Genomic DNA, 25,860 nt, shown 5'->3' on the forward strand with positions numbered 1-25,860 from the left:
TTATCAAGATTATGGTGTGTTGAGTCTTTAGATTCACTAAGTGTGATCGATGCAGGTGAGTTTGATGTTGATGGTAGTGGAGGTCTTGATGGTTGACCTGACTAGACTGAAGGTGCACATAACCCGAGGACCGGCGCTAGTTTTCCGCACTAGTTTATGATTTTAAGATTATGTTAAAGAGTTTTTTACGACTTTTATTATGATTCTGAGTGGTTTTTGAGAGGTTGTTAGTTTTACCAATATTTAGGATTTGAAAACGATTGACTATTTTATGGTTCAAACTATTTCATTTAATTTTCAAATATAGTTGGTTGTTTTATTTTTAAAATGGTGAAACTTACATTTTAAAGTATATATATGTATATACATAATTCGGCCGAGTGTTTGTGAAAAAAAAAATTCTAGTATTTTTTAAGAAAACGAGTAGTGGATGTTTCATTTTTATGATCCCCATCATTGCCACATAAAAAAGAAAAAAACTAATTCATGTATCTACAATACAAAAAACCCAAACAATTTTTTCTTTCTGGCAGTGTCGGCTGCCTTTGAACAGAGTGTGGGTCATTTTCATATTACCAACAATTGCATTTGCAATAAAAATAACTAAAAATGCCAACTCAGTGGGTTGTGTTTTTAATAAACCGATGCTGTGAATTTGGAACCCTTTTCTTTTTACTCGCAAAACATGGAAAATGGCTTCTGCTGACTACACAACAAACACATACATTTATCATCCCCCTTTCCCTTAAAAGAGGGAGATCGACACAATCCCCTCTAAAATTGTACAAAAATAACTAGGAAAAAGGTTACAAAACTTCAGTATGATTCAACTTCATGTCTGCCAAGATTACTATAAAACAACACCATTTAGTCATCCATTTCATATGGAACGTCCCCGGACACGATTCTCCGCCTTTTTCATATGATCATTATCATTGAATCGTAGTCAACTTTAGCTCTCCTTGGTTTGATAAATCACATTTTGGGAATGGATTCTGCACCAAACAACAAGCATGTTGTATTAGGCAATTTTATGTGTATTTGATGCCAACTTTTAAATATAAGTTTGAAATAAAAAATTTACCTCATAGTCTTATGTTGGAGCCAAAAATATTGAACATGAATGTTTCATATCATTGAATTTCCACTTAAATTTCGTGATCGAAGCTCAACGTTGCGTAGATCACGTAGGTGTTGTAAGATTTCTTGAAGGAGATCCATTCCTTTTTCACCTTTGTTCAGTGAACTAATACAGTGCTTTAAGAACTCTCTATCTGCTTCAAATGCTTGTAGCCTCTCATATAGATGATCCACTTCTTCTTCAATTGCAAGAGTCTTGTCTTCCATTCCGGGCGTCGATTCAAAAGCATCATGCAACCCATTTGACTCGATCCAGTTGATGTTGCCATGTAGCATTTCGTCTTCCTTTTCATCACTAATTTCTTCGAAAAGTGGAAGGAGCATTTTTCCCTTTTGACTGGTGATTCTACTCTGCTGATCATGTTTTCCATTGATCATAAAACCATTTGAATGACAGTTTTCTTGACGTACACTGTCTTCCATGTCTCGAACATCCTCAAAACATCGCCCCTTGTCATCGTCCATTGTCCCTAACTTTTCTTCCAAGATCTTGAGCTGCTCAAGTATTGAGAATCTCTCATCCTCAAAATCTGCTAGAGATTCCTCCAAGCTCACAACTGCATCCGCAGGAGTATATTCTTGATTCCCATTAAAGGCCTCCTCTACTTTAGCCTCCCTATTCAGATCAAGAGATGTAAACGATCCATCGCTGTCCTCGCTATTGCTGCACGAACCTGAACCATGTCCACTTCTAGCACTTTCATGTTTGCTTCTTTTCAATACCATTATCTTCTGTTTTGTTTCATAATCCAAAAGCTTCTTTCTACACACTTCGAATTCCTTTTCGACCTCCAATTTTTCCTTCTCTTTCTTCACCATGAGTTCATTCAACAATTCTAAGGCTTCTTGATCATATTCAGATTGTTCTTCCATCATTCTTTGATACTGCAATGCTTCCATCTGCATTGCCGCCTTCTCTTCATGGAGTCTGTTTATCATAGCCATCGTTTGATTTGCTGCTATGGCAGAGGCACTTCTCTCTTCTTCAAGCTCGGCATATAAAGCCAGCAAAGTCTTACGGTCAGCTCTCAGCATAGCTTTCAACCGCTCAACGGTAACGACTCCATCACCGCCGTCTAATTCACTTGTCACGCTTCCATCGAAAGATTCTTCGGTCCCGGGATCTTTCTTTTCCTGCAGTAGCATTTTCTTGTGCAGGTGATTGAGGCTGTCCACGGAAGTAGGCGTATCGGGAACCTTATCTTCTTCAATCTCGCATAAATCCGAGTAAACAGACGGCTGATTGTTCAGGACATGATCCCTTTCTTTACTCGATAATGGCTTCAAGTCTACCACCTGTTCCTCAAGTTTCATAGTAACTGACAGAAAGAAAAATTTCAGAATCTTGACTAACAATCGCGAACAACAAGAATTAACCAACCAAAAACTACCATGAGGTTCTTCTTCATTTCGAATCGAAGAACTTTTTGAAGGGCTTTCGTTTATGGATTCATCAAAAAGAAAAGATTCTTGATTTTGCATTTCATCTGTGATATCCAAGTCGGGGATTTCTGTTCCTATGGAGATGTCTGCTTCATTTTCATTATTCCCCATTTGAGCAACTTCCTCAGAAGCTACATTATTCAGACAAACAGGTTGTTTTTAACATTTACCTTACATATAGAACTTAAAATATATAATTTAAGGATTCCAAGAAAAGTCGAATGTACCTATCAGAATACTTGAACATGTTTCTTCTCCTGTTACTTCCAGTTCCTGAAATTCACTGGCATCGTATGGGAATTGAGGTACACGAAAATCAGCAAAGTTTTCAAACTCTTCTTCAAACTTAGGATCTTCATTTATATCAAAATCAAGCAAAAAACCATCCTTTCCGACCCGAATTTCACCTTCCAAACCAAAATCTTGAATCTTCGTGTCATAAAAATCTTCAAACATAACATTCCCATTACTCTGATTTTCTTCGGTTATCGAATCCACCAGTTCGATTGGAACGAGCCTATAACCACTGTAGTCCAGAAAGAACTCCAAATGCTGAGAAGATATTTCACCATAATTACCATCTTCTTCAACACAAACTTGAACAGATTTTTCTTTCGTTATCATATTTACGCTTTCTTCCATGAAAGCTTCCTTCTTTTTCTCCTCCTCCAGCTCAGAAAGCATCTGATTTTTATTCCTATACTCGAAAACCCTTCCATTCTCACACAAATCAGTAGCAAAATCTGACAAATTTTCACCAAAATCTGCAGCCGAATTCTCTTTGTGGGCACATTCCAAAACATCCGACGATGATGTTTTAAGCAACACATAAGAGGAATACACATCATGATTCTCATTATTACTTCTATCCAAGACTACCCCACAACAAGAACAGCTCACATTCACCTCATCATTTTCACAAAATTCCTTCACAAACGACAAAAAATTCTTCGACCCACGCTCGAATTCCGGCCTCGATGACAAGCAATCCTCACACATATCTTGATATTCAACCAATCTCTGATGATTTGAACAAAATCCCAGATTAGAAACCTCCTTGGAATGAACTTCACAAAGAAGATCTCTGTGCACATTCTTCTCCCTGTTAGCAGGATCAAACATATGATCAAGCCTCGTACACCATAGGCATGGAGTTTTCAAGCCAAAATACTGAGCAAATTGGACGATCAGATAAGAAAACACCGAATTCAGCAACAAAAGAGCAATCAAAATCCATTCAAGAACTGCGTAGACAAGAACAAGTGAAATCCTGTCTGTGTTTCTGTGTAACATGGTTGCAAATTTGTTTGCAGCCATGCTATTCTTATCACAAATCTTGAAAATATGTAGATAAACAAACCAGAAAATCAAATAAAGAAAACTGAACTGTTAGAAAGAATCAAAATAAATAAAATTCGGAAGTGATATTATTTTGAAACAAACGTGAAACGATGATGCAAAGAAGACTTGTGAACTTTACAAAAAGAAAGAGGAGGATTAATTTAAGGAAAAAGAAAGTGTATAAAGCATTAAAACTTGGATCCCATTAGCTTTTTATTTAAAAATCTTGCCCGCTCCATTATATTTTTGCATCAAGCAATTGTGGGACGCAATGAAAGAAAATGGGGTCCATAGTCGATGCCTTGTGTTGGAACTCATTATATGTGTCTATGAGTCTATCTTTTCTTTTTGTGTTTGGTCACTATTAAAATCTTGTGTGGGTACAATTTTGAGTCCATAAGATAAATATTATGTGACGCAGTACAATTATTTATTCACATTATTATTTTACTTCAAAATTTTCGGAATAGTATCTATTTCGGTTTTCATAGTTCAAAGCTTTCTCGGTTTAGCCATTGTTTTCTCATATCGAATTGGTTTCTATTTAGAAATTTAACATAATGATGTACTAAGTTCGATGTACATATACCCAACATTTTTAGAATAGATGTCCAGCAAATCAACTTGTGGCTTATTGGCTCTTTTGTAAAAACAATCTTTATTTTAATAATATTTTATGGTTTTATCCAATTATGACATTTAATTTATCTGTATACACATACAAGCTGCATAGATAAAGTTTTTTAATATACAAAATTGTATGTCTCTCAACGTAAGATGAAACGTCCCTAACTCTTACATTAATTAAATAATATTAATTTTTTTTATATATATAGCCGAAATCTTTGCAAATAAAAATCAATATTTAAAAAACTGTTTTACCAACTAATTATTCTTCTGAATCAAAAACTAAAATGCATAAAAATCCAAAATTCTCCAACCAAGTAAACATATGTCTAACGAAAATTCAGAATTTAAACTTAAAAATATTAATCGTTTTTCCCCTTTAGAATATCATTCGCATAAAACTTTATATAACAGAGTTTTGCGAAAAAACACAAGGTCTTCAGGAGCGTACTGCCAAGCCCAGTCCATTCTAGAGTCAGAGCATCCAACCTCATCATTTTCTTCACCTGCAACCATTCGAACATAATGAGTCTAATGACTCAACATGAAACAACCTCGATTTTTTTTTCTAATCTTAAATTATAAATTCTAAATTATTAAATAAAATAAGTTAACATAATCCTGAATCATAATAATTTAACATACGAAATCTCAAGTGCATAAAATAAAATCCTAAATCATCGACTAACCAAAATTCCTAAATCGACCTTTAAAAGATCGGCTAACAATAAAATTAAGCATAAAAATATCCCAAATAAAAATCCTTAACATAATCTTTAAATCATTTATCTATCTAGCTAGTGCGGAAACATAAAAGCCCTCGGGTGTGTACCGCTGCACTCGATCCACTCAAGCGTCAGCGCTTCCCATCAATCATTAAATCCTGCATCATACAAACCTAGTGAGTCTAAAGACTCAACACTTTCTAAACATGGATAACAAATAATACATATACAATCACACGCATTAAAATCGTACTTTTATTTAAAATAGCTTTTGAATATAAATAAACCATATAAAATCATTTTAACATAATTAAATCATAAATCGTAAAATCATTTTAAAATAACTTTAAGAATAAATAAATCCTTTAAAAATCATTTAAAATAAGCTTTTAGCATAAATAAATCATTTTAAAAATAGCTTTAATATTCATCATAAAATCATTTTAATCATAAGCTTTCAATCATATATCATTTTGGGTGAAATTTGATCCTTGAAAGTGACTAGCTTTTATCCTTTGGTCGACTGCAGTCTTAGCTCCACATGGTCCATGGGGGTAGGCACTAGACTCCACCATGAAAATACGATCGTCGGGATCCCTCTGGGGCCTTTTCCCATAGACGGAGTCCCTCTGAAGCTTTGGCCCGTAAACGGGGTCCCTCTTGGGCTTTGGCCTGAATATGGGTTTCCTCTGGGCCTTGGCCCTCACGTCATCTCCACAAAATCATATATCAAATATCATATCATTTGTCACAGTCAATTCACATCCCTCAAAAATATTTTTCTTTTTCTTTTAAAATCATAAAATAACATAGCTTTCCAAATATAGCATTTTAAACAGTAAAAATTGCACAGTTTTACCATAAATCGTAAAAATACATATTATCCTCAAAATCATCATTTTAAATCATAAAATATCATTTAACATGCATTATGATCCTTCGAGATGCTGCCAAGCGTTTTCGTATTTTCCTAAGTGTAAAAAGACAGTTTTGCCTCTTGACGTAAAAATTCTCGAATTTATCTTTTTCTCACTTTTAAGGACATAGAATTATTATAAATAATTATTTAAGCATAAATATAATTTTTCATAATTTTAGGAAGCTTAAAACTAGGCTTTTCAATTAATTCTTTAATTAGCGTTTCGTGAGGCGATTAAATCCCGAAAAAATCCCAAAACTCAATATTTTGATCCCAAATTTTAAAAATAATATCTTTATTATTTATTGTACCCTTGTGAGCCCTTGGACCCATGGTTCTAATTTTTGCCTTTAAATTTTCGTTTTTGACACATTATCGAACCACCCGAGCCATCTCCCAAAATACTCGGGCCACGCCCGAGCCACGTCGAGCCAAACCCAAGCCAACCCATATAGGAACCCTCTTGACTAAGCCCAGCCCAAGGAACCTAGCCCTAGCTTGCACAATCTCTCCTGGAACCAAGCTACAGAACTTGCGCTCAACCAAGACCTCTTGCTGCCACCACCTCACGCTCCAAGGCTCCTAGGTGCACTAGGACTCTTCTATCTGAGCCACGACCGAGCCCACCTTACCCTAACCATCCCTGGACCATGCTCAGACCCTACCCAGACCTATCCCAGCCATTGACCGCGCGCATGGAGCCCTGCACCAGACAGCAGCTCACGCGTCACCCTTGCTGCCCTGCGCATCCTCACGTTCCTTCAAGCCACAGTGCACCCACTTGCACCAACCCCTGGCCCGACCCATACCCATCACCCTAGGACCTTGATGGAGCCACGACCCTTAGGACCCAACCCCCAGTCCTAGTCGAGCCCCAAGACCCCATGCAAGAACCGAGCCATGAACAAGCACAAAACCTCAAAAACTCACGGTTTCTTCTTTTCTGAATTTTCCCACGGTTTCAGCTTGTTTTCTTCTATCAATTCATCATGTTTTAATCATAATCAATCATATTTTATCATGTGTTGGCTGTGTATCCGTTGGATTCAAAACGTTTTTCAAATAAACATAAAATTGTCGCTTTTTTGAAAATATACGATCTACCGTACAAATAATTCAATCATCATATTTTTCATGCAAAAACAATTAAATCAAGCATATTATGATTTTTATGATGTTTAAAAGGGTTTATAAAAAGTGCCTTTGCGTTTATAATGCTCGATTATTCGATCTTCGGCGAGGGTGCGACGTTGGACGACCGGACGACGAAGAACACAAGCTTTTCTTCCTCCTATTTTTTTCAAAAATTTCAAGTGTGTGCAAGGGAGAAATTTGGCTGATTGATGAATGATTTGTGGTGTTTTCAAAGCCTAGGTAACTTATTTATAAATAAATTAACAAGCTAATGGGATTTGGTTTTGGGCTTGTAAGTTTAAAGGTAATTTGGCCTTCTTTAAATAATTAAATTTGGCCCAATAACACTTAATTAATTAAATAATAAAATTTTATAAAATTAATGTTCATAAAATAATATTTTTGATCTTTTAAAACTCTTTATTTGCTCAAAACCGACTTCCCGAGGAAAAATCGAGCTCGACTCGTAAAATAATTCGAAATCCAACTTTTTTTTAGAAAAATTAAATCATTTTTAATCATATTAGGAAGCCTTGCCATTATTTAAATAAAAATACATATTTTTGTCTTGGTTGTCCCCGGTCTCCTTTCCCCTGCCTATTATCGAATATTCGGGTAAAATCCTCAATTTCATGAAATCATGTCATGTTATCAATTAATCATGACATCACCTATTTAATCATATAATAAACATCATGCTAGCTTTTGAAATCAATTAAATAAAACAATTAAGCAATTAAAATAATTTTGCATGCATACGGTTTACATAGACTGATTTTTCGGGCGTTACACAACACATCCCAATCGTGATAGAAAATAATACCTATACAAGCACATGCATTTAAAAACAATACTTTTAATAAAATACATCTGACTTAAAAATCGTTAGCATACACATTTTCATAAATTATTTAAAATACTTAATATTATATAGCATTTCATCATCATTTAACATAAATCAATTTTGGTAAAATTTGATCATTGAAAGTAACTATCTTTCATCTTTTATCCTCTGTTCGATTGATCAATCTATAAACCATGATACCTGACGGCGGGGCGTCAGCAATTCTCATCACTGGGTCGTGACCTAAAATAAAGTAAGTTCACCACCCCTTTTTCTGACGGATCCCTCACATATCCTCTGTGTCATAGTAATCACATCTTTCAAATTATTTTTCAATAATTTCCCTTATTCCATTAATAAATAACTTATATTTTTATAAACTTAGCATGCAGCAGTGAAATCTATTTGCTTTAGCATATATCATAAATTTCATAAAGTTAGCATATTCATTTCAAATAATCATTTAACATGTGTTATGATTACTCGAGACACTGCCAGGACTTCCGAACTTCTTTGGACGTAAAATGACCATTTTACTCCTGAAACCCTAACTTACCCTTTTTAACTTCATATAAGCTTGTTTTTAACCTCTATCAATTTTCTGAAGCTTAAACTCGAGCCCCTCGACCCATTAACACAATTCAACTTAACCGTTAAACCGTACTGATGTTTATAGCCCGAAATGACTCGAAACTTATAACGTTTCTCCCAAATTTGAACCACGACTTACTAGACCCTTGTCCAACCTCGTGAGCCACGGTACAGCCCACACACGACCTTATTCTAGCCTCTACCCTAGCCGCACCAAAACAGTTCTATCTCCATCCACTTCCCCTACGTCGCAGCTCACCTCCCTCGAGCCACCCTCGACCAGCCCCGAGCTAGGCCGAATACAACCCCTTAGCCACCCTCTTAAGACTCTACTGCCCTCGTCTCCCTCGTATCCAACCACCTTAGGGCCCTCTAGGACCCGAACTCAAGCAAGCACAAGGCTTTGACCAAGGCTGGATAGGCCCTTGCGCGGCATCCCTCTTAGCACAACTCTGGCCGAGCCTCAAAACCCGGATCGGTCACTTCTTTCCTATTCCAACCCTTTCCTAGCACGTAAAAGACTCCATTTTAGGACTTCTAGACATCATCTCCCTCCCCTTTAATGGCAGCAAGTCCTTAAGAATCATAACACGACTCAAACAAGCATTAAAACTTCAAAGATTCAAGATAAATCATTCAAAACGTTAATAAAACTTGATCATCACGTTTTTCATTCAAAAGATCATAAGCATGCATAATATTGCTTGAATGGCGCAAAAAAAGGGTTTCAAGAAGTGTCTTTGCATTTATAACGCTCGAAAATCGATTATTGACGCGAAAAAGCGAGAAGGAGTGACCGGGGAACGTCTTGGCCTTGATTCTTCTTCTCAAGACACTTGAAAAACTCCTGATATGGGGTAGCAAACACACGGCTGCTGCCCCTCAAAAACCCTAATTTTTGTCTAGTGATTTTCGAAAATAATGGCTTAGGAACTAGGGTTTTAGGCATTTATAGTTAGAGAATAAAGAAGCCCACTAATCCTAGTTAAATAGACCTGATTAGGCCCATTAAATTCTGCACAAAAAGTTTATTTAGGAAAGTTTTCAAAAAATAAATTTACGAGTCTCAAAAGTCCCTCTTTTGACGAAAATCGGTTTCTAAAATAAAATAAGACACGACTCGACTCGTAAAATAATTTGAATCTTAGAATTTTTAGAAAATTTAAATCCTATTTAGACATATTTTAGAGCCTTTAAAATAAAAATATTTTTATCTCAATCGTCCTCGCCAAACATCATAAATTCGCTTGAAAATCCTTAATTATGAAATCATGCAAAACTACACAATTAAACATTTAATCATATTCAAAATATATCATTTATGAATTTTAAAATAATTTAATTAAAATAATTTAGCAATTTAAAAATTCTCATGCATGCAGTTTACGTAAACGGATTTTTGGACATTAGATAAGATCATGAAATTCATTAGGAAGCATACTATATGTTTGAATCTGGTTCTTAGTGGATTCATCCGCCTAAAATAAGGATAAAGGTAGTTCGAGCTTGAGATTAGCATCTGTGATGAGAACGACATGTTTCATTGGTAAGGACATGAAGATGGTCATTCATATAGATGGGTGATCATTTGATGATGTACTGAACAATCCTTCCTCAGGCTTTCCAATTGCTTATCACTTATTGAGTTGAATAGTCTGCGGTTATAGTTGTACACCAATATTCTTTTGAGTCGAAACAACGTGGATGCTCTACGTACTAGCATGCACTTTGATCCATTTAGCGACTCGGTTGAGAGTCATGAGGTGGCCAAGTTGGGTGCAGCTTTGATATACATAAGAGTCAAAGTATTGTAGTCGGGGATTCACCGTTCACCTACGGGTGAAGATATCTTATGTATCTGATAAGTTAATAGTGCAAAAAATATCTGGTCAAAGTAATACATGTGCATTTTGAAAATATATTTCCTCAGTTGTACATATCATGTCAATGTTATTACTCAAATATATATCATATCATTATCTAATTTATTTGTAACTCTCGATAGAACAATAGTTGCAGATCCAATTGGGATATATGACCTGAAGGGATCATAATGTGTCCTAACCATAACTTAATGTTTTTGCAGAACTATCAGTAATGCCTAGGGGATCATAGGAAAATACTACTAAACCCTCTTACCATGATCTGATGGATGCAATCAAACTCAAGTTTTGATTTCTTTATCAAGGGGCTGATGAAGCCCCGAATAAGAACAAATATTTTTCTAAATCGCATGAAGTTGTGAATTTATGGCTAATTGTATCCCTGAACAATTTAGGGTCACATATGAATTCAATTTTGTGTTTCTGTTGAGATATCCGAATTCAACGAGTTGAAATTGGCGATTGTAATTCGATGGGGATCAAATAGGTTGCTTATGAATGAGTCTATATGTAGATTCTAAATATTGAAAGTTGTGAAAATTAGCTTAAATGTTAATTAAGTGAGTAGAGTGGAACTGTCTGTTTTAATGAATGAGTTCACAAACTGGCAGATGCCAAAAATAGATCAGTAGAAAATTTTGTCTTTCGAAATGTTTATTTTTCATTATATGAACAAGATTTGTATCATCGACGCTATCTGATCGACAATTGAGTGATGAGTTCACGACTATTTATTTACTGGTTTGAGAATATACTTATAAAATAATAAATTAATAATAGTTACAACTAAGTAAAAAATTCTCATAAAATATTATATAAAAGTGTAGAATCGATTAATTGATTAACAATTAATAAGAAATAAAAAATTAGTTATTTAATTTTACAAATATATATATATATATATATATATATATAAATACCATAGACCAGGATCTAAGATTATGGAAATTAACACCAGAAAAATTATTCCGAAAGTAAAATAATTTAAAATAACGATGGTTCCCTAGAGAAGGAAAACCACAAATATAGGAATTTAAATATGCAAGAAATAAATAAAATGGTTCCTCTATTGAGGAGAAGCAGCGGTTGTCTTCGCCTTAAAGATTTGGAGGCACTACCTCTATGGTGCTAAATGTGAAATCTTCACAGACCATCAGAGCCTCAAGTACTTGTTCACCTAAAAGGAGCTGAATATGAGGCAAAGGCGATGAATCGAACTTCTGAAGGATTATGACCTGACCATAAGCTACCATCCGGGTAAAGCAAACAAAGTGGCTGATGCGCTAAGTCGGAAGGGCCCAGGCAAGGTAACCCTAGCTTCCCTCTCGGCCCAGCCATGTCTGCAAGAGACCGTCAAGTTAAACCAAGATAGAGACCCGGTACTGCTTAAACTTAAGGATCAAGTCAGAGAAGGGAAGTCTCAGGATCATCGAATTGATGACAAGGGAATCTTGTGGATGAAAGGAAGACTGTGTGTGCCTGACAGTGATAACCTTCACCAAGAGATAATGGCAGAGGCGCACAAGTCGAAATTTTCGGTCCATCCAGGCAGTACAAAAATGTACAGGGACCTCAAGAATAATTTCTGGTGGAATGGCATAAAAAGAGATGTGGCTGAATTCGTCTCCAGATGTCAGGTTTGCCAGCAGGTCAAAGCCGAACACCAGCGACCTGGAGGATTACTGCAACCTCTGGAAATCTCCGGGTGGAAATGGGAGCATATTTTCATGGACTTTGTGGTAGGATCGCCAAAGTCTAGGCAAAACCACGATGGTATATGGGTGATCGTCGATAGACTCACGAAGACTGCACAGTTCCTACCCGTCCGCATGAATTACAATCTCGACAAGTTGGCTTCGCTGTACATGGATAATATTGTGAGACTGCATGGAGTGCCAGTGAGTATCCTATCTGACAGAGATCCGAGGTTCGTCTCACGCTTTTGGAAAAGCTTTCAGGAGGCTATGGGAACGAAAGTGACCCTAAGTACGGCCTATCACCCTCAAACCGATGGGCAAACTGAGAGGACCATACAAAACTTAGAAGATATGCTGCGAGCATGCGCTCTTGAATTCAGTAGCAACTGGAGCACTCATCTACCCTTAATTGAGTTCGCTTACAACAACAGCTATCACAGCAGCATCGGAATGGCTCCATACGAAGCCCTTTATGGAAGGAAATGTCGGTCACCACTTTACTGAGATGAAGTGGGGGAGAAAGCCATGGTGGGACCCGAGCTAGTACAGATGACAGTGGACAAGGTTAAAATTGTCCGAGAAAAGCTCAAAGCAACTCAAGACCGACAGAAGAGCTGGGCAGATCTTAAAAGAAGGCCTGTAGAGTTCAAGGTGGGCGAAAAGGCTTATGTGAAAGTCTCGCCTATGAGAGGAGTTATCCGATTCGATAAAGCCGGGAAACTGAACCCTCGATATGTTGGACCATTCGAAATCTTGGAAAAAGTGGGCACGCTAGCATGCAGACTGGCGCTGCCACCAAACATGTCAAGAATCCACAACGTGTTCCATGTGTCCCAAATAAGGAAGTACATTCCAGACCCAAGTCACGTATTGGAGGTGGGACCACTCATAATTGAAGGGAACTTGGGAGAAGAACTGAAGTACAAAAAAGTCCCTATTAGAATTGTGGACACCAAGGAACAAGTTCTTAGACGACGTATCATTCTCTACGTCAAGGTACAGTGGTCCAACCACACAGAGCGAGAAGCAACTTGGGAAGTGGAAGAGAATATGCGAAAGGAATATCCCTACCTATTTGGAGACCAAGCCAACCCAAGTTTCGAGGACGAAACTTCCCATAAGGAGGGAGGGATGTGAAGACCTACTCATGCAGCTCAATTTTAGGATTTCTTTTAATAATTATGGTGTAAATATTTCGAATGGGAAATATAGAGATACTCTTGGATATGCAATATCAAGCCAATAATATTATGTATAAGCATGCAAATTTCGAAAGTTGGGGGAGAATATGTACAAGATTGAGTATCATACAAGATAAAAGGAATTAAGAATGGATATGAAAAGGCATTTCGAAATCTCCCTAGATTAGTTGCCTAATTTTTGTGATGGATAAATACTAGTAAGATTGGAAACTATATCATCAAAGTTGGCTCAAAATCCCTTGGCCTAGCATCATGATTTCGAGCCAAGCAAAAAGGGGAAAGAATCAAGGTTAAATCCCACAAGTTTGGTAGCCAAATAAGCTTTTCTTGGAATGAAAATATGGGGAGTCAACCGTGTGATTTTGAGGCAAATTATGGGCATGATTTGATTACCTTGTTGAGCCTCATCTCATCCACCTATAAATACTCCATCATTCCTACTCATTCCCTGCCCTAGATTTTCGAAATTCTCCTTGCTGAAAGTCTCAAAATTCAGCAGCATTCCCTAGCCAAACTTTGCCCGAAAATCGTCCCCAAGCTTGCCTAAAAGTCGAATCGAAGCGCTGCCTGGACGAGGAGCGATCTAGAATTCGAAGCCAAGAATCCGCGTTTTCTTAGCATTCAAACACTGTAAGTGGGCTTGTTGTTAAAAATTTAAATTTCAGTTTTATTCATATTAAATTTTCGGTTTTTGGTTTTAAAATTCGGTCGAGCTCCGTCTCCCGTCTATACGTTTTTATAAAATTTTGGTACGTTTATGTGAGACACTGAGGATTCCTTAAAAATGGGTGGAATTCCAACATATGGCCCTTCACGGTGGGATAGAACCGTTTTACGGCCTCGCCTCCTCAGAGGATTAAAATTTAGGGACTGACGTCAGTAAACCGTTAAAGGTGAAAAATCGCAGTGTTATTATGTTATGATATGATGTTACGATTATGAAAAGCATGTTGTATTTATATTTTGTTTTCGAAAATGATGGAAAATTTTATGTTGTGTTCAAAACGCCCCCATTTACTGAGTATTTCCCAAAATACTCATCCCCCTTACTCTCCCCTCCCAGATGAGTCCGAAGAACAGGTTGAGAATGAGGAGTCTGAACAAATTTGGGACTGGTGATTCGCAAGATTAGTAATAGATTTTATTTCGAATTTTACGATTTAATGAATTGTAAGACTCTTCCGCATTAATTACTATTTCGTTTGGATTTCGTTAATGTAAAGACAGTTGTTGTTACGTTTATATTATGAATTATAAACTGGTTTGGTGTATACTGTGCTACAAAGGCTTGTTGTTATCGGTCGTGTGATTGTTAAACAACGTCGGTGTCAATCCCGAGTTTCGGGGCATGACATTTAAGTGGTATCAGAGCCGCCAGGTTCATGATCCGGTTGGGGACGAAAAATTTTCGGTGAGATTTCAAGAATCGACCAATGTTATCCCCTCCGAAACGGCCCAACGAGCGATTTTCACCACTTTGTTGTGAGGTAGGGGCTGAAATCGCGAAATTCCTTCGTTTAGGCCTCCGAAACGTCGTTTTTGCCGTTTTAGGAAATATTCGTAGACCCTATAACTTTGCGTAGAAAATTCCGAATTCGATTCCGTCGATTGTTCTGGAATCATCTCGACATATGCTTCAAACCCATGTGTCTATCTCAAAACTTTCTATTTTTGGAAAAAAATAAAATATTTATATATTTTCGAAAATTACATGTATATTGCATATTGTCCCTCGTTCTATATTGTCTCTTTCTGATTCTGAGCATTTCCCTTTTTGATTTCAGGAAATGGCTCCATCTACTCCCATGCGACCCCGAACCCATGCCCAAGCTGCCATTCGTATGAAGGAGCTTGCCCTTCACTTTTAGTCCCGTCAGATTCAGCGACTTAGAGCCCGACTGAATGAGAGGAAGAGGGAGATCGAGACCTTAGCCGCTGAGAAAGAGGAGATCCACGTCCGCCTTACCCAATCGATCTATCAGTGTGAGCTAGTTAGGAGTGATAACATGGACCTCAGAGATGTCATAGAACAGTGCAAGTATCAACATGGAAAGTTACGAGAGGATGTGGAGCGTTATCGCAAGGAGTTGGAGGCAGAGAAACAGCAGAATGCCAAAGGTAAGAGGAGACTGGAAAATTTGAATTACCGATGAGCTCCTCATCTGTTTTCTAGCTTTTTTCTTCTTGAACTTGAGTTCAATTAATTGAGATTTGAGCCTAATATAATTTTGATACAAACACATAATATTTCGATCATATTTGAGACGAATTCGACCACCCTACTATTGAAGGTTGAGTAGATATCTTATGAGACGGTCTCACGAAAATTGACTTACACGGCTATTTTGCAAAAGTTTTTATGTTTAAAAAAAGAGTATTGACAAGTTTCCCAAGTTTTAAATAAAAATTCTTTAATATTAAATTATAGAGATCACAATCTATTTAGATTTTTTAATATCATAAAATTGAAAAAAAAATTCTTGCAAAAATTTGTTTTGAGGCAAGATTTTGGACATCTTTTTGTAAAATATCTTTTGCACTTTTACAATCTATTCTTAATAAAAAATTTTGGTTCAAAAGATCACTCTGGAATTTTTGGACGCATAAAACAATGCTCAAAATTTCTTTCTTTATAGCTGAATAATTTTTCTGAGTATCATTCCAATGGGCAGATGTGTATTATACTATGTATTCTCTGTTTTCTTGTTTTTGTTTTAATATACCTCCATATCCTAAATCTGATGCATCTGTTTCTACGATTTTTTGTAGGTTGGGATCTGCGATATGGAGACATGGGATTTCTAACACTTGCCTTTTGATATTTTTTACAATTTCTGTATGTTTTTCTGTCCATGGTTTTGGGTTTTTTCGGAGTCTATCATGTAAGGGTTTTGCTATTCTATTGATATTTGGGCAAAAATCTAGAACATAATTTAGACTTCCTAAGAATCTTTGTAGTTGGGTTTTATCAAGTATTTTATCTGGAAATTTATTTGTGAATTCTAAAGATCTCTCAATGGGAGTTATAGTACCACGAGATATGTAATGACCTAAAAATCTTATCCTTGTTTGAAAACAACTTATTTTTGATTTTGATACAACTAGACCGTTTTGTTTTGTGATATAAAGAAATGTTTTTAAATGTTTAAAATGATCATCTACATTATTAGAAAATATTAATACATCATCAATATAAACAATGCAGAATTTTGAATAATCATTATATATTTCATTCATAATTCTTTGGAACTCAGAAGGGGCATTTTTAAGTCCAAAAGGCATAACATTCCATTCATATTGTCCAAAGGGGACTGTAAAAGCAGTTTTATATTTATCCTTTTGAGAAATTTGTATTTGCCAAAATCCAGATTTCATATCAAATTTGGAAAATATATAAGCATCATGGAGTTTTTGTAATAAGTCTTTTTTATTTGGTATTGGATATCCGATCCATTTTAATGCTTTATTTAATGGTTTGTAATTAATTACTAATCTGGGTGTTCCTCTTTCAATTTCTGAATTTTTATTAACATAAAAGGTAGCACAACTCCAAGGGGATCTAGATTTAGAAATTAATCCTTTTTTCTCTAAATCTTGAATTTCTTTTTTACAATGTTCTTCTAATTCAAAATTCATTTGGATTGGTCTAGCTTTAGTTGGTATTTGTCTATCATTGAAATCTTCTTCATAGGGAAGATTAACAATATGTTGTTTTTTATTCCAAAAAGCATTAGGAATTTCTGAACAGACTTCTGTTTCTAAAAGTTTTTTGAATTTTTGAATTTTATCTTGAATTTCTTTTGTTTCTATTTGGTTTTGTATTCTTTTTAAAGAAACATCTTTTTTAAGATTTTCTAATTGAAAAGTCTTCCCTTGGATTATGGTATTAATATTATTTTCATAAATTGAACATGCTTTTATTAAGTTAAGGTTTCTAGTTCGAGGTTTTTCTAAAAATTTAAAGTTTAATTTTTTTATGATTGAATTTAAAAGAAATAGAGTCATTGTTTACTTTATATGGGGTAATTAAACTTATAAAAGGAGTTCCTAATATTACAGTGTGATGAATGTCATTTAGTAAAACAAAAGTGGTTTTTATGAAAATTCCATTATTTATTATTGATGCGTCTGTTTTTGAATTTACATTTAATCTTGAATTATTAGCAGCCGAAAGTTTTTCTTGTGTTTTTTGTTGGAATTCATTAGGTACTATTCCTGATTTGATACAGTTTAAGTCTACACCAGTATCAAATAAGGCTATTGTATCCATTTTGAATTTTTCTGAAAATACTAAATTTATTTTTAAGATGTATTTTCTAGAAGTTATTTCTCTTAAAACAAAAAGAAAATCTTCAGGAATTTTTTCAATATTTTCAACCTTTTGGCTTTCATCATTTTCTGTTTCTGAAGAACTTTCAATGTTTATATTTTGTAGAATTAATTTTATTTCTTCAGAATTTTGAATCTGTTTTTCTTTTAATTCTCTTATTTCTAATTTTATTTCTTTTATATCTTTTTGTAAGTCTTGAATTGTGATCCCTTTTTCTTTTTTTCTTTTTTCTAATATTTCAGTTAAGTCGTAAGTATTTTTTGAAGTACTTGGGAATTTTTTGTTTTCTTCTTTTTCATTTAGAGATTTTAGAATTTTTTCTAGATATTCTTTTTGGATTGTTGGATCATTAATATTTTTCAATATATCTAAAAGAAGTGATTGATCTTTGGTGAGCATATTAATTTGTTTTTCAGATTCACTACTAGTTATGATTTGTTCATCTACTAATGACTCATCAGTTTTGATAGAATTTTCAGTTTCTGAATTTTCTTCAGAAGAATCAATCAAGAGATTAGAAATTTTGTTTAATATTTCTTCTTCTAGTTCTAATTCATTTAGTTTTTTATTTAACCTACAATAATTTGCCGTATGACCTTTCTTATGGCATCTATAACATTCAATATCTTTGAAGGATCTTTTGAATTCTGACTTGTTATTTTTAAATTTCTTAAATGGTTTTCTTCTTGGTTTTTTGTAAAATTCTTCTTTTGGTTTAAAATTATCTTTTTGATTTCTTTTAAAGTTTTTCTTATATGGTTTTTTATATGTTTTTTGACAATTTTCTGAGCATTTTGATGAGGATGGTTTATTAGTATTTATATCAAATTGATTACAAAAAGTTCCCAATTCTTGTTTTGTTCTTTTCATTTCCCATTTTAGATGTTTTTGTAATTTTAAATCTTGGCATATTTTTAGCCCTTCTTGTTGGGTTAGACTAATTAATTGACCATAAGTATATTCATTATAAGCTATAATTTGTTTACCACTATTTTCTCTAATTTTATTTCTTACCTTATCTCCTAGAAGAGTTGGTAATCCTGCAAGGAATTTTTCTTTCCAAAAAGGTTGATTAGAATCTTCTCTAAGCATTATTCTAGTTAAAAAAGTATTTTTATACCATTGAAAATTACTTAATTTTTTACATTTTAGATTTGATAGGAGTTCTGCATTTTTATCTTTTAGATGTGAAGGATCTCCAATAAAATGTAAGGAAATTGTTAATATTAAGGTTGCTACAGCATCTTGTTGTGGATTACCATTTTCATCTAGAATTGGTATTCCTTCTTCATCTGTTTTTATAGAGTTTAAAATATCTTCTTATTGTTGATTTGTGAGATAGTAATCCCACCAATCTTTTATTTGACCTGAGAATCCTGCTATGAGGAGTTCAGCAATAGTTTTATCATGAGTCCCAATTTGGGTTTTATAGGCATTTGCAGCCATAGTCATTTGTTGTAATAAATTCAAGATGTTATATTCTGTCATTCCGTCTATATTCCAATTGTAGACTGAAGATGCCTTAAAACTTGGTTGGGTCAATGGTTTTACTACTCCTAAATCAGTAGCAGGGATAATTTGTAGGGATTGGTCCCAACTTATTTTATTGATAGTTGTAGAATTTTGGAATCGTTCTATGGTTTCACTAATATCAGAATCTTGGCTTAAAGTATTTATTCTAGGGATAGATGAAGGTGTATCCGGAGCAGTCTGATTCATTGTTTCATTAGAACTACTAGTTGTTGCCATTATTCTACTTAATTGATCTTGAATGTTTTTTTATAAATTCAGACTTATTATCTTGAATATTTTTTACACTAGGTTATGTTGATACCATAGAGGGTATTATAACACAAAATAATTTCAACATAAAAAATATTATAACACAAAATAATTTCACAACTGTTAATTTAAATACCATAGGAAAACAATTAGATAAATTAGAAAAACATTTACAAAAACAACCAATAATAAACCCTGAAAACAATGATACTAAACTTAAAAATCCCGTTTTTAAGCATTACCAAATATCTAAACCTAGTGTAAAAAATATTCAAGATAATAAGTCTGAATTTATAAAAAAACATTCAAGATCAATTAAGTAGAATAATGGCAACAACTAGTAGTTATAATGAAACAATGAATCAGACTGCTCCGGATACACCTTCATCTATCCCTAGAATAAATACTTTAAGCCAAGATTCTGATATTAGTGAAACCATAGAACAATTCCAAAATTCTACAACTATCAATAAAATAAGTTGGGACCAATCCCTACAAATTATCCCTGCTCCTGATTTAGGAGTAGTAAAACCATTGACCCAACCAAGTTTTAAGGCATCTTCAGTCTACAATTGGAATATAGACGGAATGACAGAATATAACATCTTGAATTTATTACAACAAATGACTATGGCTGCAAATGCCTATAAAACCCAAATTGGGACTCATGATAAAACTATTGCTGAACTCCTCATAGCAGGATTCTCAGGTCAAATAAAAGGTTGGTGGGATTACTATCTCACAAATCAACAATAAGAAGATATTTTAAACTCTATAAAAACAGATGAAGAAGGAATACCAATTCTAGATGAAAATGGTAATCCACAACAAGATGCTGTAGCAACCTTAATATTAACAATTTCCTTACATTTTATTGGAGATCCTTCACATCTAAAAGATAAAAATGCAGAACTCCTATCAAATCTAAAATGTAAAAAATTAAGTAATTTTCAATGGTATAAAAATACTTTTTTAACTAGAATAATGCTTAGAGAAGATTCTAATCAACCTTTTTGGAAAGAAAAATTCCTTGCAGGATTACCAACTCTTCTAGGAGATAAGGTAAGAAATAAAATTAGAGAAAATAGTGGTAAACAAATTATAGCTTATAATGAATATACTTATGGTCAATTAATTAGTCTAACCCAACAAGAAGGGCTAAAAATATGCCAAGATTTAAAATTACAAAAACATCTAAAATGGGAAATGAAAAGAACAAAACAAGAATTGGGAACTTTTTGTAATCAATTTGATATAAATACTAATAAACCATCCTCATCAAAATGCTCAGAAAATTGTCAAAAAACATATAAAAAACCATATAAGAAAAACTTTAAAAGAAATCAAAAAGATAATTTTAAACCAAAAGAAGAATTTTACAAAAAACCAAGAAGAAAACCATTTAAGAAATTTAAAAATAACAAGTCAGAATTCAAAAGATCCTTCAAAGATATTGAATGTTATAGATGCCATAAGAAAGGTCATACGGCAAATTATTGTAGGTTAAATAAAAAACTAAATGAATTAGAACTAGAAGAAGAAATATTAAACAAAATTTCTAATCTCTTGATTGATTCTTCTGAAGAAAATTCAGAAACTGAAAATTCTATCAAAACTGATGAGTCATTAGTAGATGAACAAATCATAACTAGTAGTGAATCTGAAAAACAAATTAATATGCTCACCAAAGATCAATCACTTCTTTTAGATATATTGAAAAATATTAATGATCCAACAATCCAAAAAGAATATCTAGAAAAAATTCTAAAATCTCTAAATGAAAAAGAAGAAAACAAAAAATTCCCAAGTACTTCAAAAAATACTTACGACTTAACTGAAATATTAGAAAAAAGAAAAAAAGAAAAAGGGATCACAATTCAAGACTTACAAAAAGATATAAAAGAAATAAAATTAGAAATAAGAGAATTAAAAGAAAAACAGATTCAAAATTCTGAAGAAATAAAATTAATTCTACAAAATATAAACATTGAAAGTTCTTCAGAAACAGAAAATGATGAAAGCCAAAAGGTTGAAAATATTGAAAAAATTCCTGAAGATTTTCTTTTTGTTTTAAGAGAAATAACTTCTAGAAAATACATCTTAAAAATAAATTTAGTATTTTCAGAAAAATTCAAAATGAATACAATAGCCTTATTTGATACTGGTGCAGACTTAAACTGTATCAAATCAGGAATAGTACCTAATGAATTCCAACAAAAAACACAAGAAAAACTTTCGGCTGCTAATAATTCTAGATTAAATGTAAATTCAAAAACAGATGCATCAATAATAAATAATGGAATTTTCATAAAAACCACTTTTGTTTTAGTAAATGATATTCATCACACTGTAATATTAGGAACTCCTTTTATAAGTTTAATTACCCCATATAAAGTAAACAATGACTCTATTTCTTTTAAATTCAATCATAAAAAATTAAAATTTGAATTTTTAGAAAAACCTCGAACTAGAAACCTTAACTTAATAAAAGCATGTTCAATTTATGAAAATAATATTAATACCATAATCCAAGGGAAGACTTTTCAATTAGAAAATCTTAAAAAAGATGTTTCTTTAAAAAGAATACAAAACCAAATAGACACAAAAGAAATTCAAGATAAAATTCAAAAATTCAAAAAACTTCTAGAAACAGAAGTCTGTTCAGAAATTCCTAATGCTTTTTGGAATAGAAAACAACATATTGTTGATCTTCCCTATGAAGAAGATTTCAACGATAGACAAATACCAACTAAAGCTAGACCAATCCAAATGAATTTTGAATTAGAAGAACATTGTAAAAAAGAAATTCAAGATTTAGAGAAAAAAGGATTAATTTCTAAATCTAGATCTCCTTGGAGTTGTGCTGCCTTTTATGTTAATAAAAATTCAGAAATTGAAAGAGGAACACCCAGATTAGTAATTAATTACAAACCATTAAATAAAGCATTAAAATGGATCAGATATCCAATACCAAATAAAAAAGACTTATTACAAAAACTCCATAATGCTTATATATTTTCCAAATTTGATATGAAATCTGGATTTTGGCAAATACAAATTTCTCAAAAGGATAAATATAAAACTGCTTTTACAGTCCCCTTTGGACAATATGAATGGAATGTTATGCCTTTTGGACTTAAAAATGCCCCTTCTGAGTTCCAAAGAATTATGAATGAAATATATAATGATTATTCAAAATTCTGCATTGTTTATATTGATGATGTATTAATATTTTCTAATAATGTAGATGATCATTTTAAACATTTAAAAACATTTCTTTATATCACAAAACAAAATGGTCTAGTTGTATCAAAATCAAAAATAAGTTGTTTTCAAACAAGGATAAGATTTTTAGGTCATTACATATCTCGTGGTACTATAACTCCCATTGAGAGATCTTTAGAATTCACAAATAAATTTTCAGATAAAATACTTGATAAAACCCAACTACAAAGATTCTTAGGAAGTCTAAATTATGTTCTAGAATTTTGCCCAAATATCAATAGAATAGCAAAACCCTTACATGATAGACTCCGAAAAAACCCAAAACCATGGACAGAAAAACATACAGAAATTGTAAAAAATATCAAAAAGCAAGTGTTAGAAATCCCATGTCTTCATATCGCAGATCCCAACCTACAAAAAATCGTCGAAACAGATGCATCAGATTTAGGATATGGAGGTATATTAAAACAAAAACAAGAAAACAGAGAATACATAGTACAATACACATCTGCCCATTGGAATGATACCCAGAAAAATTATTCAGCTATAAAGAAAGAAATTTTGAGCATTGTTTTATGCGTCCAAAAATTCCAGAGTGATCTTTTGAACCAAAATTTTTTATTAAGAATAGATTGTAAAAGTGCAAAAGAAATTTTACAAAAAAGATGTCCAAAATCTTGCCTCAAAACAAATTTTTGCAAGATGGCAAGCTATTCTTAGCATATTTGATTTTGAAATCGAATTCATAAAAAGATATACAAATTCTTTACCTGATTTCCTCACAAGAGAATTTCTCCAAAACAGAAATGCCACCCAAAAAGGATAAAAAGCCCGTTCAAACTCCTACCGAACCAGCAAAAACCAAAACCTGGTATGACATTGTTACGCAGGAAGAAGAAGAGGAACTTAAAGATACTGCACAATCCAAACCACAGGTAAGTGATGATTTGGAGAAAAGACTCAAATTCCTTGAATCCTTTCTCCAAACACCTGAAATAAAAAATGCCCTTGAAAAAACCCAGACAAGTGAAAGCTCCGACAAGAAAGCTAAAACCCTTACCAAAGATTCCTTCCAAACTGTTTCGTTTTCCGATAATTCTTCAAAAACCTCTTATCACACTACAAATTCCCAGCTTGTTCTCACACAACCACCATTTAACCCTCCTTCTGATTATTTTGAGAAAAATAATTGGCAAACTATAATACATGTTGAACTAAGATTCCATGAAAAAGATCCCTTTGAAACACTTCAAAAATATTTTGGAAAAGGACGATATTATAAACCTTGGGATGAAAATAAGACCCCTTATTTCTACCAAGCAATTTTGGAAACTACTGACTCCGCAATGTTTAAAAACTTTTTCTTAGACCAAAGTCATAATGATCCTGCTTATTCTACCTGCAAAATCCTAAAAGTCACTGCTCCAATTGACTGGGGCTATGAATTTTCAAAACCCATACTATTTCCAGAAAAATATAAGGAAGCATCATTCTTTGAAATACCTTTTAATTACTGGGACTATCTACAGGCCTGGTACAATTCCTTCTTAATTCAAAACCAGAAACACAAGCACACTTGGTTATTCTATTTTGATACCAAGATTTGTAATCCAAAAAAGTTCCCAACCTGGTGGTACTCATGGTGGGAATATTTTGGATCCACCTATGAGATCCTCAAACACCCCGTCCAAAATTCCTTTAATCTTTTTAGAACCCAATATGCCCCGACAGCAGAAGAGAAACGATTCCATCCTCTTGCCCTTTTTTGCATGAAATTTTATCTTCCTTGGGTCCTTTCCTGGACTGTTGAATTTTCAGACGAAAAAATTTTACATATTAGGAGAAAATTTAAAGTCAAATGGTGGGACAAATTTAAAATTCCTCCAAGCCTTACAGCTACCAATGTCCAAGCTTGGATCACCAATAATAAAAATACAAGAGTCCCAACTCAAAAACCGCTTTACAGGATTCCACCAAGACAACAGACAGAATTCCTGGCACAAAAATCCCAAATGACCGCAATGCTTGCAGCTGCCAAAACTCCTGAAGAAATGCAAGCCATACTAATGAAATTCTCACCAGGACCTTCAAGAACGTCAGAATCCTCTGATGATTCGCTTAACCTGGAAGAAGATGACCTCCTTGGACCAGACGACCATGGACCGATATTTGGAAATAGTGGAGTGTAAATGTTTATTGTATGGTATTGTATTAGTATTTGTTTGTATTAGATTGTATGTCATTGTATTGATATGTACATTTTCATACGTTAAAAAAAAAATTCCGAAAATACCCCTAAAAAGTATATAAAAGGGGATGTAACCTCAGTATAGAGGTACCGAAACATTCTACCACTCTCTATCCATATCTCTCTCTCCTCTCTCTCCCTCTCTCTCTCTCTTGAATCACTCATTTCCAGATCCAAATCCCAAAAATCCGAATCCTTTAAACATTACCCAGAAATCCTAGAAATCCGAAACCTTTAACCATCCAAAACCTTTAACCATTAACCAAAAATCAGAAACCCTTTTTAATTTGTATCTTCCATTTATGTAAAGTTATTTGATTCCAAAGGTTAGTAATGAAATCTTATTTTAAATTCTGGAATTCTTATATATATATATACATACATATATATATATATGTATGTTTAATATCTATGGCTGATTAAACCGCCTACTTCTTTAAGATTTGTGGAGTTCTTTGCAAAAGTATGCTCTGTATATAGATCCCTTAAAGGTTTATATACATCAGAAACTGGAGGAACCACGACCTTAAAGAATTTTAATTTCTGCTATTTACTTTCTGCAATTTGTGGATCTCCTCAATAGATGAACCATTTTATTTATTTCTTGCATATTTAAATTCCTATATTTGTGGTTTTCCTTCTCTAGAGAACCATCGTTATTTTAAATTATTTTACTTTCGGAATAATTTTTCTAGTGTTAATTTCCATAATCTTAGATCCTGGTCTATG

At 33.6% G+C, this 25,860-nt stretch overlaps 1 protein-coding gene across 1 annotated transcript; it reads right to left on the reverse strand.

Moving 5' to 3' along the window:
* Positions 1-625: 625 nt before the first annotated feature.
* LOC140964518 (myosin-binding protein 2-like) lies at positions 626-4,142 on the reverse strand. The gene is made up of 4 exons (XM_073424359.1): positions 2,811-4,142; positions 2,532-2,714; positions 1,085-2,459; positions 626-995 (listed from the first exon to the last, which is right to left on the reverse strand). Exons 1-3 carry the CDS (start codon positions 3,898-3,900, stop codon positions 1,129-1,131), a joined length of 2,604 nt encoding a protein of 867 aa, XP_073280460.1. The 5' UTR covers positions 3,901-4,142; the 3' UTR covers positions 626-995; positions 1,085-1,128.
* Between the last annotated feature and the right edge of the window lie 21,718 nt (positions 4,143-25,860).

Source organism: Primulina huaijiensis, chromosome 18 (assembly GCF_012295235.1).
Source record: "Primulina huaijiensis isolate GDHJ02 chromosome 18, ASM1229523v2, whole genome shotgun sequence".
In the NCBI taxonomy this organism is placed as follows: domain Eukaryota; kingdom Viridiplantae; phylum Streptophyta; class Magnoliopsida; order Lamiales; family Gesneriaceae; genus Primulina; species Primulina huaijiensis.